This window comes from Neolamprologus brichardi, chromosome 7, assembly GCF_056152115.1.
Source record: "Neolamprologus brichardi isolate AB-2024 chromosome 7, ASM5615211v1, whole genome shotgun sequence".
NCBI lineage: Eukaryota > Metazoa > Chordata > Actinopteri > Cichliformes > Cichlidae > Neolamprologus > Neolamprologus brichardi.
The window spans coordinates 915,877-932,556 of NC_142110.1; the positions used below are offsets into that span (position 1 = coordinate 915,877).

The 16,680-nt window shown below is 42.3% G+C and overlaps 1 protein-coding gene across 2 annotated transcripts; it reads left to right on the top strand.

Moving 5' to 3' along the window:
• Positions 1 to 10,491: 10,491 nt before the first annotated feature.
• b3gnt9 (UDP-GlcNAc:betaGal beta-1,3-N-acetylglucosaminyltransferase 9) lies at positions 10,492 to 15,279 on the top strand. Of its 2 annotated transcripts, XM_006795807.2 has the most exons (7): positions 10,492 to 10,767; positions 11,381 to 11,504; positions 11,610 to 11,729; positions 12,415 to 12,753; positions 13,109 to 13,350; positions 13,424 to 13,679; positions 13,753 to 15,279. In XM_006795807.2, exons 2-7 carry the CDS (start codon positions 11,397 to 11,399, stop codon positions 14,095 to 14,097), a joined length of 1,410 nt encoding a protein of 469 aa, XP_006795870.1. In that variant the 5' UTR covers positions 10,492 to 10,767; positions 11,381 to 11,396; the 3' UTR covers positions 14,098 to 15,279. The 2 variants fall into 2 exon arrangements, with proteins under 2 accessions (XP_006795870.1, XP_087698891.1); XM_087842765.1 differs by lacking the exon at positions 10,492 to 10,767 and having other exon boundaries at positions 11,352 to 11,504.
• Positions 15,280 to 16,680: the final 1,401 nt, after the last annotated feature.

The following is a 16,680-nucleotide window of genomic DNA, read 5'->3' on the forward strand; positions in this document are numbered from 1 at the left end:
AGGGGCATCTATGTTTTGATTCAGCCATGAAGCTCACCTGATTCATCACTGAGCCCCACCGGCACTGGCATTTGACAGGGTGGCGCTGCATGTTCTTCCTTTAATGTCACTATTTTCAATCTGTTAATTAGAGTGCTTAAACATGAAGTAGACTACGTCCACTACAAGTCAATACAACTGTGAATGTGGCCAATTATCAATCTATTACCAATCAATAACAAAAAATAGCTTTTATTTTATGCATGCTTTTAGTCAACCACTCACCCACAGGATCTCCAATCCCAGAAAATTCCTTCTCCTCATTTAATAAGTCTGTCCTCCTTCCATGCCCTGGTAACTGGTCCATCCAGAGCTGTATCATTATGAAATATACATACAACAAGCCAAACCACACCTTGGTCACACCAACCCTTTTCCGCCCTGAAGATGTCCAACGCCATCTCAGTCTGGACTGTCAAAGATGACTTTAACGCTGATTGTTCCGACAATCCATTTATAACATTTCCTGGTCAGATTAGCCAATCCCTGCACACTAGAATAAACATAATCAACATGATCAACATTTTTCCTGCGTGTTTTTTCACCATCTTATTAATTCCAACGCTCCATCCTTATGTGGTTTGTTGCATTATGTTTATCTAGAACTCCACTCTGTCTCTAAATGTTTGAAGAATTTTTCATGTTTGGGGTCAAGATTTAAGAATTTGACCATACGTGAGATTAATGGTGTTATTGTAACATGGTAGACTAGTGTGCCCGTGTTAATTCAGCTCCATATTATTGTGTGAAGTTGCACTGGGTTGGGAGTGGTTTTTTGTGTGTGTGTCACATTTTTGGTTAGCCAATGGCTGGAATGGGGTTGGACTAATTAGAGGCAGGTGTACTTGATTGCACTGATACACTGGTCTACTTATAGCCCACACTGCAAACACTGCTGTGTCATTTTGTCTCTCTGTGCATGTATGTAATGTGATAATCTGATATGTTTGAGATGGATGGGTTTTGCGCTATGAATTTTATACTGAAGGTGTCATTTTGTCTCTCTGTGCAGGCCAGGGCCTGTTATATGCCACAGCCTAAAGGCAGCAGAGTTTCAGAGGCTGGAGTGATCACTGGCTATATGCTTGCAGGGTAGTGGGTCTCCAAGGACAACTTCTACCCCTGTTAAAGGCAACATGTGGAGTGCAACTGGCCGTGTGGCATAGCTGGCTCTGGCCTTGGGACTGTGTGTTTTTATTTGATTCATGAATGGGACACTGGACTGTTTTATCTTTTATCTCTTGATATTTTTTGTCACTAAATTATCTTTTAGAATTTTATTGACTGTCATCGTTTTGCCCACGACTGAGACGGTTGGTCAGACCTAAAATCTTTCTTTGGGTGTGTTACATTATCACCCCCATCGGGGCTTACCTTTCCCACTTCTGATGATATTCCTCCCTATTCTTTGCAAGTTCCCCCTTTTTTGTGGCGAGAAACTGTTGGTGTGGTCAAGTGGGCGCTGTAAAAACAAAAGCTCAGGACAGAACAGTTATCAGTCATGTACTTCATACAAAATTAGCATATATTGAATTTCATATTGATCCTCTGAGTGTAATGGTACATTTTAATTTTAATTTATCAAAGCTAAACACAATAATTTTTCTTTATTTTGCTCTTGTTCTTGTGCAGCACCACATGCCCCTGTCGGTTCTATCTTACTTTTCTAAATTATTGACTATTTCAATGGAGAACCTAAATGACGTGGACCAAGGTTTGTCATTACATATCTCTATTTTGAATGTGACAAGTCTATCATTCCCCTGTTATCAATAGAGTTTTTTCTTGCTTTTTCTATCAAAATTGATTGACTTTTTACAGTGGCCTGCTATGGTTAATAATAACATGTTCAGTCATGAGTGAAATCAAAGCTTCTCTTCACTTTAGCATTTAACATTCCCAACAATATAATGTGATACATTAATCGAAACACAGCTAATAAAACACAATTTTCTTGATGGAAACATCAGTAGCTCAAAATTAGCAACCAAAGGGTTAAGTCTGCAGTTCACACTCATGTGAAGCTACAGCCTCCCCCCCTAGTCTCTGTCCTCCTACTCCTGCAAAAACAAAACAAAGCGAGACAAAACATCCACCCTTCTTTTACAAGCTGGGTGACTTGTTTGTGGACATGTACTAATCCTAAAGTCGGTACCGTTTTTGTCTCAGTGTCAAGTCAGTTTAAACATTTAGTCGTCAGTCCATCACAGTCCAGTCACATGCATACATTCACACACATTCATACCAGATATTGCTGATAATGGAGTCCCACACGCAACCTATTCGAGGCTCCATCACCAGCAAGATGACGTCATCATTTTAAAGGAAAACAGTTCCTTGTTTTTTGACTGGATTGACTCGCTGCAATCCTTTTAGGCTCAGGACTTCTCATGTGATCAATGTCCCATATAAGTGAATTTCTCCAGAGCCCATTATAATTATGGAGAAAAATACTTTGCGACTGTTTCTAGTAATCATGTTTTATAGCGCTTTAAAGTTCAATCTCTCAGGCCTGGATTAAAGAGCTGATTTGTTAAATCAGGAACTCACAAAATACCAAAATATCACCACCGGTGGATCACTCCTCTCAGATGTTCTTATTTCAGTGCACTGTAACAAAAGCAAAGACAAACGTAACCAATAAAATACTCATATAATAACAAATACTGGGGCCCGTTAGAAACATGTCCAAGCATAAAACCATCTTTCTCTCTCTTAGAGAAAGAAAACAATCCAAACCTCACTGATAAAATCAACCTAGTGTTAAGCAAAACCCAAAATCAACCAAAACTTCACCAGAAAGTTTTTCTCCGTCCCGGGACAATATTGTGTAAGCATACAGGTACCGTAACTTCTTTTTGCACTGACAAAAACATGTTGGACTTATTACAGTCAATAGTGGACACTAGTTGCCCACAAATGTTTTGCTTTGGTAGAAACTTAAACAACTGAGTTAAATCAACACAACCTTTTCATATTCAGTAAACCTGTGCATTTTGTGTTCATAAAACACGATTAAAACATGTTCAGATGGAGTAAGTTGAGCTCCTGGAATATTTTAATCCTTCACAATTCTGTCATTTTTTCAACACTATTCACTAACTTTTATCCAAATTCTACTTGGTCCCTTAAATACTACATGTTGTCTTCATATTGCCTACGGTTCAACAAAGTCTAAATTCTGATTACCATAAAAATTAAATGGGTCTACACCAACTACCATCCTCCTATCTTTATCCTGATTGCACGAGGGCTGGGAAATAACTCTAAAGTGATAGGTTACCAGGCAGGGTGCACCCCGAACAGGTCACCAGTCTATCACCTAGAAACAAACAACCATTTACACTTACATTCACGGATAATTTAGAATCATCAATTAACCTAGCTCTAATAGCTTCATGACTTTTCACTGTGGCAGGAAACCAGAATACCCAGAGAGAAACCGCTGCAAACTAGCCAGACTGTGGACTTGCACCCAGGACCTTCTTACTATGGAGCAACAGCACTCACCAGCATGCCAACAATGTAGGAAATACAGGGAAGCTATGATTTCCTGTTGAATTTTGTACAGATCTTTAAAGCCTGAGGCAATTGTGTTAAATACACGTGGGATGCTTACGTAAATCCGAGGGCTGGCCACCTTTTCTTCTTTTTATTTTATATTTTATTATTGTTATTATTTTTATTTTTATTATTATTTTTTTAGTGTGTTCCTCCTTCAATTAAATCTCAATCACAAAAATGTGGTGCTCCGAAGTAAGGCTCACACCGTTAATTCATCATTTTCACTCTGTACCACTGCTCCTTATCAGGCTGTGTGAAGCACAGTAAACAATTCAGTCGAGGCCTTGAGCCATAAACAGACATCACTCACAGACATTGTTTTCATAACCAAACTGCTTTAGACCCTGTCCCCTAAATCTACACAAATGCCCTCTGGGTGACATGAAATGCATTTAACCAATTAACAATCAATGGCTTCTTGTTGTTGTAACAAATTCTGTATTTGGACGTTTGTGTGCAGCATTTTGCGTATCAGCATAGCATTTGTTAGTAAAGCATTCTTCATTGCAGCAGCGTGTGTGTATCACTCTTCATTGCACAAACATGTGTATGTGTGTGTGTATGTGTGTGTGCGTGGATCACTTCTCAGTGAATTGAATCAGCATTTTGATTTGTGTGCGTGTGTGTGTGTCATTTCTCAGTCAATCAACAAGTGCATATGTGTTCATATGTGTGTTTCTCTCGATTCTGAGTCAGTGTATGTAGATGTGTGTGTTTGTGTGTGTGTTTGTGTTCATCACTTTCCTGTTCTGGTGTTCTGGGTAAACCATGGCCTGAAGCGTGCTCTGGGGTCCTGCCCTCCCCCTTTTCAGTCCATTTGGGTCCATTGGTGCTGCTGCCCAAAGTTCTCTCCATACTGGTTCTGGCCCCAATTGAGGCAGTCCTTTTCTCCAGTGTCCTGCATCTTCTCCTTGTCCAGCTTCTCCTTAACTTGACCCTTTTTGCTTCTGTAGCTCCTTCAGGGTTTGCTCCTGCTGTTGGAGCTTCTCGTCAGGTTTGACAACCTCCTGCTCCAGCAAGCTCCGGGCTGATTTCAAGTCCTGTATCTGGGACTCTAAGCCTGACTGATGGGTTCGATTAGCAGCCAGCTCCTCCTGAGCCATGCTCAGTTTCTGCTCTGATGTCTTGAGCTCTCACTGAGGGCAGAAACCTCAGAGTCTTTTCCGTACACGTCAGATTGAAGTTTATTGATGTTTTCCTTGCTTTGCTCCACGGCCTTCTGCAGCTCTGCTGTTCGGCTCTTCTCAGAGGTCAGCTCCTGACCGAGCCCCGACACCTGTGCCTTCAGCTTATGTTCTTCTGCTGCTTTTGTCCAATCTGAGGTGCCTTCTGACCTCAGTTACTCCTCGTGTCTCTGGCACGCCCTTTTTGCTGCCCGATCCGCCGTGTTGGTCCATCACTGTCCTGCACAGTTTTAATGCAGAGTTGTTAAGGTCAGCATTCTTTTGCTCGGCCTCACTTTTCATCCGGGCTTAATAGGCGTCTCGTCACAGCTCTGTCAGCTGAAGCTGTCTGGAAATCTCCCCCGTGTAGTGAAACGGGCCTTGGATTTAACGCTCTCCGTCTCCGCTGCATGAGATCGCTTTCCTGCAGCACTGTTGACATTCTCAGGCTGTTGTTGTGAGTCCAGCTGCTGTAGCATTTGGTCAGGGTCACATCAAAGATGGTAGAAGGGAGAGCCAAGATGGTAGAGGGGAGAGCAGGAGTCCAGGTCAGCCTCGGCTTTCCGGGCCGACAAAGCAGCCTGTAATTAAGCATAAAGAGAAAAAACAAAAACAAAACAAAAACAGACGAACAGGAAAATGATGTTGTTTGAAAATAATGTTGTTTTGGCTGTGTTATTCAGAGAGGGGCCAGGCCCTGTGTCAGCCTTCTCCCCCCCTTTTTTTTGTTTTTTCTCACTATATAATCAACTCATAACCCACCAAGTTGACAGGACAACACAGGTACACGTTAAAATTCTTAAGATCATGTTTAATAATTCAAAAAAGGAATTTTATTTCATTCAGTAATCACTTATATTAATCAATCAGAAGACAACATGTCACAATTCGACTCTTTTAACCACTAAATTTATTATTTCATCACTGGTTTGTGATTTACCAGTGTCTGTCATTTTGAAGTCAAGTTGTTGTCCTGCAACCCAGAGAGTTTAATTGTTAGTAGTGGATAGACTTTATCTTTTAACATCAGGTGTATGTTAAGTTTTGCTGCTTTAACCTTGCTGGAAAATCTTCACGTGTTCATGAATGTAAGCTGTTTCTTCATTGCGTGTATGTGCGTTTGTGGGTGGGATATTTTAACTTTTTTCTCAAACAAGGCATTTCTCTAATTGTGTATGTTTTTAATTTTGTTTCCCAAATTTTGATTTCCCACCTTAAATAACAGCATTCCATGTCTTCAGCCAGGAATTAGAGCTTGCTTGTGAGATTCAGGGACACATGGTGCCAAAAACAATTCAGTGAAAAACTTGCCTGAAAATTTCCAGTGATGGTAGCCGATAACTGGAGGAGAAGATGTCCTTTAAGCTTCTTTTTCGGGTGGGGACAAAGTGATAGGTCAACCTGTAAAATTTTGAGCCAGAGCTTGGCATGTGTGTCGTCCCAATTTTATTAATCTATCCTTTTGCTGCTGTACTCAGGTCTCCTGGTTGAGAGAAATCCACCTGTATTAAGAGACTAAAACATTCATTTACTATTTTTCTTACAACATCCATTTAATTCATCCACCTAGATTTTACTCTCTCTCTTGGTGCATAGTTTACACAGTCAGGCAGTTGCCTTTTATGGGCATGCAAGTTTCCGGTCACTTACCCCCAACAGCTGCGAAGCCGTCTGTCCCATATCAAAATTCAGCCAAACATTAAACATTCACCGTAGTCATTCAAAACTTTATTTATAATATTATAATCAGCAAAATCAGCGTTTTAATTACAGGCATGTATCATTATTTGCAAATTATACTTATAAAACTCAATAACACGCTAAACAGGAAGTCCTCTGTGGGCTTCACAGCAGCCACCTCATTTGCATGTTCACACACTATCTAAAAATAGCTCGCAGCGCTGCAGCGCACTGTCGTCACACACAGCCTCGTTTCACACTCAACTCTCTATTATTTTACAAAGACGTCTTATATTTACAATCACTCTCAGGCCTGAAAGTTTTAGCGCCTACACAATTTTGACAAATTTAAGATAACGGGTCCAACCGAAGAAAGTCCAACTTTTTTGTAATCAATTAACCAGTATCAGACTCTAACTGTATCTGGCCTCATCTCTAAAATCCCTAAGTCAATTTACAGTGCCCAAAAAAGCGCAGATAAGGAGACTCTAACTCCTAGCTTGTTCCAGGATGCCCTGTACCCCACAGTCAAGCCAACTGAACTAACCCTGTTCGCCGACAGGTCAAGGTCGCGCGTCCGCGGCCAGGAGGGAGCGTAACCTCCGGGCTATGCGCCTCTTAGTGGACTCCAACCACCGTTCTAACAAAATTTATAATACTTTTAAACAACAGACAACACCCAAAAACAAGAGTATGACTGATGCAGATGCAACGTTATCGACATTTGAGACTCTCACTCGCAAAATGACCAACAGAAATGCAATCTTTAGACTAATTGAGACTCTAACTCACAAAATGACCAATTCCCTATCCATCTACCTGAGACTCTAACTCAGTATTATTTTCCTTTACCTTGAGACTCTAACTCAGTATTATTTTCCTTTACCTTGAGACTCTAACTCAGTATTATTTTCCTTTACCTTGAGCCTCTAACTCAGTATTATTTTCCTTTACCTTGGGACTCTAACCCAATATTATTACCTTTACCTGAGACTCTAACTCAGTATTTTTACTTGTAACCTTACTTCAAATTTCAACACTCATGAGATTTTTCTTCAAAATCAAAACAGACACTCACCGGCAACTTTTACTGAATAGACATTTAATTTCATCGTCCAATTCAGCACACTTCGGATAAAATCAACAGGCGTGTGCCTACCTCTTTTTTAAAGGCGCCTGTCCACTCAGTTCGATTGCCGGATAATGTCTGCCCGTCTGACCACCTCGGACCGTCCAAGCCTCCAAAACTTCCATCCCAATACCACAGGACGAGCCCCCAAAACTGTTACGGATTCAAATATTGGGAATGGATACAAGAGGAAAACCAAAATAACAACACTGGTCCGGCCGGGTCAAGTCAAACGATGATTTAATGAACACACGCGTGGGAGATGGACACCATACACAGACAGCATCAGATCTCAAAATGGTGGAGCCTTGATCAAACTCTTATAGCCTCTAGTGGCCCCCACCTAATCATCAGAGCCTAAACATTCTTTCTCACACAGCGCCTAAGCTACGACCTTGGCTCCCTGTTTATCTGCTCCTGATGAAATGGGGCAGTATGCTCTGTTCTCTTCTAATCAGACAAATGAGACGATGACTTTCTGTGAACAGTATTTCTTATAACTCAGCAGTATAATGCATCATAAAACAATATCATTCATTCACAATAAATCAACAGTCTAATGTAATGCAAATCAGTTTACCAAATGTAATAATTATCACCTTCTTCTAGTTCAGGAGCATAATGCAAACTGAAACTACATAATAATTCACAATCTTTAATTAGGGGTCTAACATGGCATAAAATAATATCATAATCCGACATCTGCTTCACGGTGTGGTGGCAAACCTGCATCAAAAGCTGGACACCATCAAACTTGATGCCACTGAACATCTCCTTGAGTCTGCTCTGGACTGGTTCTTATAAAGCGCTTTTCTACTCATCTGAGCACTCAAAGCGCTTTACACAACTTGTGCATTCACCCATTCACACAAGCACATCTTTCTAAGTGCTTCATAGCTAACATTCACATACATTCATACTCCGATGGATGCATCGGAGAGCAATTTGGGGTTAGTATCTTGCCCAAGGATATTTGGCATGCAGACTAGGGGAAGCAGGAATTGAACCACCAACCTTCCGATCAGTAGATGCTCTACCACCTGAGCTACAGCTGCCCCAGATGTCTACAATATTTGAAATGTAAAAGATATAAAATGATTCCATGGACAATACAATACCTTACAGTGTATACACGTATGACTAGGCCAGGGGTCGGCAACCTGCGGCTCTTTAGTCCTTATACTGCGGCTCCGCGTGGTTTGGGAAAATAAATTAGTATTTCGCTGAAGTGTGTTTTATTTGTGTTTAGTTATTTTTTTTAAACTTGTAGTTCTAAATTGGAAGATTATTGTGATATTGAAATATAAAAATAAAATTATATTCTATTATTTTTTCATCGCTCAAAATAAGAGTCACACTCGCGGAAGCCGGTGTACCCGCAGAAACGCCGTGCATTTATCGAGACTTTCGACCCCAGGTAGGCCGAATATGGATCTTCGGATCCACATCATGTCAGCAGCTCCACCGTGAACTATGTTAAAGACAAACACCGCTCACGCCTCACAGAGGACAGCTTACAGTCCTGCGTAAACTGACTTCGTACAGCCCCGATTAGCAGACGCTGTGCGCAGAGGTTCGGGACCATAAGTCTTATTGTAAACATATCACGGCAGACCGACGATGTTTGCATGAACACGCTTTTCAGCATCTCTTTATTGACCACTTTTCACACACGGTTGCTGTACGCACACAGCCGGCTGTAGCTTTTCAGCTCACAGCGCGACATACACCACCAACAACACAACAGCACAGATAGCGCAGACGTAAAGGCAGCGAGGCGTGATTGCGGGTGTGGCTCAGGTGCGTTCGCCTCCCCTGCAGCAGCGCTGCAGACCACGCCCCACCGCACGCATTAACCTGGTAAAATACATATTTAGGCAGAATTTTGCAAATATCTATTTTTTATTTTTCAGCAGCATAGTGCTTTTTTACCAATTATTTTTTAAAAGTCAGGTCAAGGCTCCAACAGCCCAAAGACGATATAAGGGTGGCGGCTGAGAACAGTTTTTGTTTGCTACACGGATCATTTTAGTTCAGCTGGGTGTCTTTCCTTTTGTTATATTTCTTTAAGAGTTCAAAATATGTTGATTACATAAATAAAATGTAATTTTCTCTGTAGCACTTCATGGATTTCATAAGCAACACACCTTAGTTGTTCACACAAAGCATAAAGGTAAAAAAAACAATATATACAGTGTTATCTTCATTTTAGATGTCAAAAAGTATTTGCGGCTCCCAGTGTTTTCTTTTGCGTGGAAACCGAGTCCAAATGGCTCTTTGGGTGTAAAAGGTTGCAGACCCCTGGACTAGGCCATTGAATCAGTGTCTGTTGTGAGTCTCGAGTAAGTTGCCTGCAATGATATTTAAGGTCCAGCAGGTGTCAGTATGGAGCAAAACAGCGACACTGTGTCGACACAGTATCGACACAGTTTGGGGAATGTGCTGAAACGCTTCACGAGGCCTCATCTACCCATCACTAGTTGGACCTCATCTCTAAAATCCCTGGTAGAAACAAACAAGACCAAAACCATGAACAACCCTCCAAGTTTTACTGCATTTTTAAATGTTTTATGCATTTAAATAAATATATCCCTGGTTTGAATCAGTGGTTAACTCCTCCCTACTGCCGACCAGAGCCCTATGACACTGCCCACGCTGTCCTGTATTATATCGACATTTTTACAGAGTTTATTAGGCAAAAAAAACCCCAAAAAACTTGCATCACTAGCCTGATGTCCTTGCGTATGCCCTTTGCTTTTATTGACATATTTCTATGCATCTCCTCCCAAAGGCTGTTCGCGTTGATCGTCTACTTTAACTGCGTTTGAAAAGTATCAGCCACGCCCACATCGAGTCAGTAACTCACACTTTAACCATTAGCGCTCCAAAAGTCAGACAGGCTAGCGTTTGCCACGGTACACAACGAACACGTGTTATTTCCTACAGCACCTGAACGCAGCATGAGGAGCGCCGTCCTGCAGGTCAGAGAAACACCTCCAGGCTTTTCATCTCGTCTTTGAGCATCTTTCGCACTCATGAAAACAGCACACGGACAGATGTGCGCTATTTTACTTCCCCTCGCGGTTTTCTACAAACTCTGGAAGTCGGTTTACTTTGTTAGAGCAGGAGCCCACGCTGGAGCCCACGCTGGAGCCCAGATGTTTTTAGTTTGACCCTCTGTCTGCCTCCTCGGTAAGTCTGAATGAATTGCTTTAACAAGAAAACACTCGATATATTTAAATATGAAAGAAATAAGCAGATGCATGTTTCTATATTTGTAATATAATCTTCTGTGTTCTTGTTCTAGTTTATGCCGTTATGTCTGCTTCAGGGACACAGCGTTCTTAGACAATAGTTCTCGGTACCTTCGTGTTGCCTTACATAAGACTCAGACACTCCCACTCCTGAACCCACTGAAGAATTTGGTGTGAGAGGGAAAAACAGTCAGCTCATAAAAAGCACGAGTGATATTGTTGCGTGGATGTTTATCGGTGATGCAGTAAGAAAGTGGGTGAAATGAGAGGACTGGCCGTGGTATCTAGACTGATTTCTTCCACAGTGGAAGAAGCGATTGCATCAGATGACCAGAGCTGAAATAAATGTCTGGGACAGTTTAACCCAAAGGAAAAATAATGGGGTCGATAAATGAGTCTTTGTTTTTTCTTTGATGCTGTCTGTTGCTTCTGCTCCAGCATGTTCTCACGTCACAAGTTTAACAGACTAGTCAGCAAAACCAAATCGAGTCTTCCAGCTCCAAGTACCAGGAGGACTAACCAATGCATTCCTGCTTAATACTTCACTACAGCCAGCGTCTTCAAACGATGCTGAGAAGGATGTTGATGACGAGGAGGCTCCTCCATGTGAAGGGAGACGTGATGTGCACAGTTCTGCTGCTGCTGCTGTTCTGTTTCCTGCTGTACGCCCGACACGTAAGGATGGAAGTTGCTCTTTTTGCTGTTCGCCTTGTTTCACTGTTGCTTTTTGGATTAAAAGAAAAATCCAACTCGGTTTTCAACCAACACTCGTGTTTCCAGGTTGTGCTCTCCTCTGGATGGGACAGACCTGTGTGGAAACTGCACATCCACGGCTCCACCAGCCCCAGTCGGACCCTGCTGGGAGCCACTGGAGCTAAAGTGGGCCAGGACTTTCAAGGGGTATGACCCGATATAGGTTACACTTGCTGATATGAAGGTGTTGGTATTATAGCAGCGAGCCTAATGGCTTTATTAAAACAGATATTGTTTAAGGCAGCGGTCCCCAACCCCCGGGCCTCGGACCGGTACCGGGCTGTGAGTCGTTTGGTACCGGGCCGCGAGAGTTGAGGCTCAGGTGTGAAATGTATAGTTTTCAACGTTATTTCAACGTTATTTCAACGGTTTTCAGCGTTATTTTGTTATCGTTTACTCGGTTTTCCTGGGTCTTTTCACGTGTGTTATGAATAAATCTTCTTTTTTTCGGTACCGGTACTAGTTTTATTTTGTTGTATTTATCCGCGACACCTTAAAGGCCGGTCCATGAAAATATTGTCGGGCATAAACCGGTCTGTGGCGCAAAAAAGGTTGGAGACCGCTGCTTTAAGGGTCTATATTGCCAGCGATATATACAAAAAATCTCAGTTTTTAGAGATATTCAATAGAAACTGAGATTTAAATAAAAGTGGAGGAGTGGATCAGATTGTGACACAAAGGCCTGAAGTTGTTGCACCATGATATTCATTTCTTAGCTCAGTCCTCATTTACAAGATTAGTATGAAATACAGAGTCACAAACAAACATAATGCAGGACTGTGTGAGTATTATATGGCTGTTAAGATTTCTTTACACATTTTCCCCTAATTAGGCGTTCCCGTCCAGGGCTTCAGGGGTCCAGCCACCTCCATGTAAATCCCAGTCCAGGTCGAAACCTCCCCAACACAAATCCAAGTCTAAGGGCAAATCCAAGCCACGCAGGAAGAACGCCGTGCCGACCAAGACTGCGGCCAATCCCCTGCCCACGATGCCACAGTTTGACTTTGAGGCTTATCTGAGAGAAAAGGACAACAGAAACTTCAAGCTGCTCATAGACCAGCCAGAAAAATGTCACATCAGAGGAGCAGAGGAACAAGGAGGAGGGTCTAACAATGCCCCTTATATGCTCATTGCAGTGAAATCCATAGCAGCAGATTTTGATAAACGTCAGGTAAAATATTCTGCAAGAACATGTGTCTCAGTATTTTCTGCGTCTTACTAAACTTGAGGCTGTAATAACCAATTTAGTTCCTTTTCCACTCCACGGCGTCACTACTTACATAACCTGGTTTTCCAGCATCAGTCGATACGGATCAAGAGCATCTTTAAGGCAGGAGTGGATTAAGGAACAAAACTGAGCAAAGGAAGTGACTGAATGTGGGACGTAACTCAATATATCGACATAAGCATGATTCCTAATGAAGAGTTTTACCGCTCCTGGTCTATAAAGTGTCTGAGCAGCGTGTTAGCAAAACCTTTACTCTCTTAGTCGAGTTAAACGACCTTTGTGCTTCATTTTCTCTTAGGTAGTACGCCGGACGTGGGGTAAGGAGGGACATTTTGAAAATGACGTGTCCATCCGCACAGTTTTCCTCTTGGGTGTTCCCAAGAATCGAACCGCTCTGCCTCTGTGGGATCAGCTCCTGTCCTACGAGAGTCAAACCTATAAGGACGTCCTGCTGTGGGATTTCGAAGACACCTTTTTCAACCTGACGCTAAAAGAAACACACTTTCTGAACTGGATCAACAGCAGCTGTCCTCGTGTCAAGTCAGTGTCGATTAATCGAGCCGACGTAAGTTTTTTTCCGGTGCTCAGCTCACGTTTATCTCGTCTTATCCAGGTTCATCTTCAAAGGTGATGCCGATGTGTATGTTAATGTGGAAAACATACTGGAAATGCTACGAGGTCAACAGCCAAACGAGGATCTGTTTATCGGTGATATCATTATCCGTGCTAAACCCATTCGCCGGCGCACTTCCAAATACTATGTGCCAGAGTTTATGTACGGGGGGGGTCTGTACCCCGATTACGCTGGCGGAGGAGGGTTCGTGATGTCGGGACACACGGCTCAGAGACTGAGCTCTGCCTGTCGACAGGTACTTCAAATTAGAAAGTGAACATTTTCACACATCTATCAAAAATGATGATTTCAAATGACTTTTTTTCCAGGTGGAATTGTTCCCCATCGACGATGTCTTTCTGGGAATGTGCCTCCAGCTGATCGGCATCAAACCATTGCGACATCAGGGCTTCCGGACCTTTGGAATTCCCCGCCCGTCAGCAGCTCCTCACCTTCAGACGTTCGACCCTTGTTTTTACAGAGAACTCATGGTTGTTCACAGCCTCAGCGTCCCCCAAATCTGGCTCATGTGGAACCTCCTGCACGACCCCAAACTGAGCTGCCACAACAGGACCAGCCGGACGCCCCGGCCTTTTAAATGGAGGGCGGGGCTGGGCTCGATGGTGGGGCAGGAGACGGACTACGATGAGAAACGGGTGTTCGTCTCACATTAGTGACCCTACAAAATGGTCCTAGCACGAGACTGGAAAGGCTCGTGAGGCGTTCAAAAGCGCAGCTGAGTCATGTGAGACTTTATACGAGCTGGCTGGCAGTCGTGGGGGAAATGAAGTGACGAAGGCCAAATGTGTTCCAGACTATTGAGAAAGAAAGCCCCGAGGGGATTTTAGCTTGACATCAGAGCCCCATTTGTCTCTTCACACTGTGGCTGTGAACAGTTGGGACTTTTAAACCTTAATGTGTTGTTTACAGTGTTTATGTCCACACAGTTCCACGAGAACAACCAAAGAAAGTGCGGTTAGCTGGTTTAACCCCATTTGCTCGAAGCTGTCACGTTAACATTCAGACTGTGGACAAGACTGGAAATGACTTTGTGTAGTGGGAAGGCAGCGGGGATTTTTAGAGATGCCCCTCTCTTCTTTGTAACGCTGCCCAGAGGCGCCAATGGAAGGTCGCATTATCTGTCCCCGGAGGAGCAGCAAATCACGTCTAAATAGAAACCATCTGCATGATGCAAACCAAATGGGACCAAGCCTCACTGAAACATGCACACTAACTACACCTCTGCCGAAGTTTGGGCGTACCCCGTTTCCTAATCTGCCAAAGCTCACACATGTATACAGATCACATTTATGTCCGTTAAAACGAAATAAACAATCTCGTGTTCTCTGGACTTTAGTAGAATTTGCCTGTTTTTGCCATGTTGTGTAAGATTAGTCTAGAATATTATGGCTGATATGGTCGTCATGAAGACAGACGAAGCAAACATGGACGGGACAGCACTGAGGTTCAGTGTTTAGTGTGGCAGACTTCAGCAAAGTGGGTTTGGTTTTCGAGGCATATTGTAACCCTGTCATTACTTGTTTGACATTTCAAGGGGTCGAGATAAGACAAACAAAACCAAATGTTCAACCAGCTTCATCAGATACTCACAGCGATTGATAAACACACAACACAGATAATTACAGAACAATATGTAAATATAACATCGGCTGATCTGTCTCTCTCTGATAGGTCAACCTGAATGCATGGCAGGTTTATTTATAGCACAATTCAACAACAAGGTGATTCAAAGTGCTTTACAGAGACATTAGAAACAGAAACAAATAAAACGCAGGATTTAAAATTGATTAAAAAAAACAGTCGATAAAATCAGAAGTTAAAATGTACGTTTTAAAATTTAAGCTTAAAAGTGTGGATTTGGTGCTTTATTTAAATGCAGCTGAGAACAGGTGAGTCTTCAACCTGGATTTAAATAAACTGAGTATTTCAGCTGATCTGAGGCTTTCTGGGAGTTTGTTCCAGATATAAGGAGCATAAAAGCTGAATGCGGCTTCTCCGTGTCTGGTTCTGACTCTGGGAACTGATTAAAAAAAACCCGGATCCAGATGACCTGAGGGATCTGGAAGGTTCATACTGGGTCAGGAGGTCACTGATGTATTTTGGTCCTAAACCATTCAGAGCTTTATAGACCAGCATCAGAACTTTAAAGTCTATCCTCTGACGGACAGGCAGCCAGTGTAAAGACCTCAGAGCTGGACTGATGTGGTCCACTTGTTTGGTCTTAGTGAGGACTCGAGCAGCAGAGCTCTGAATGATCTGTAGTTGTCTGACTGATTTTTTAGGTAGACCTGTAAAGATGCTGTTACAGTAATCAAGCCTGCTAAAGATGAATGCATGGACTAGTTTTTCCAGGTCCTGTTGAGACATCAGATCTTTTATCCTTGAAATATTCTTGAGGTGATAGTAAGCTGATTTTGTTATTGTCTTAATGTGTTTTTCTAAGTTTAGGTCTGCATCCATCACTACACCCACATTTCTCTCCTGGTTTGTGGTTTTTAGGTGTATAGATTGAAGTTCTCTGGTGACCTGTAATCGTTTTTCTTTGGCTCCAAAGACTATTACCTCAGTTTTGTTTTTGTTTAGCTGGAGAAAATTGTGGCACAACCAGTCATTAATTTCCTCAATGCATTTACCAAGAGCCTGTATAGGGCCTCGGTCTCCTGGTGACATTGTGATATATATTTGTGTGTCATCTGCATAGCTGTGATAGTTTATTTTGTTGTTCTTTATCATCTGTGCCAGTGGGAGCATGTAGATGTTAAACAGAAGGGGTCCCAAGATGGAACCTTGGGGAACTCCACATGTGATACTTGTCTGCTCAGATGTGAAGTTACCTATTGATACAAAGTATTTGATAAAGTATTGATACAAAGTATGTTTTGAACCAGTTTAGTACAGTTCCTGAAAGACCTGTCCAGTTCTCCAGTTGTTTGAGTAATATGTTGTGGTCAACTGTATCAAATGCTGCACTGAGATCCAGTAAAACTAAGACTGACATTTTTCCACTGTCTGTATTCAGACATATGTCATTGAACACTTTGGTCAGAGCGGTTTCAGTGCTGTGGTTCTGTCTAAAACCTGACTGGAAGGCATCATAGCAGTTATTCTGTTTAAGGAGTAATTGAGCTGTTGAGAAACTGCTTCATCAATGATCTTACTTAAAAATGGGAGATTTGAGATCGGCCTGTAGTTGTTCATTTGTCAAGATTGTCCTTTTTCAGTATAGGTTTAATTAC

Coding starts and splice junctions, on each gene's coding strand:
- b3gnt9 (XM_087842765.1), top strand. CDS start 11,352: ATGCATTCCTGCTTAATACTTCACTACAGCCAGCGTCTTCAAACGATG. Junction 13,351..13,423: donor AGCAGCTGTCCTCGTGTCAA/GTCAGTGTCGAT, acceptor CGTCTTATCCAG/GTTCATCTTCAAAGGTGATG. Junction 13,680..13,752: donor TGAGCTCTGCCTGTCGACAG/GTACTTCAAATT, acceptor CTTTTTTTCCAG/GTGGAATTGTTCCCCATCGA.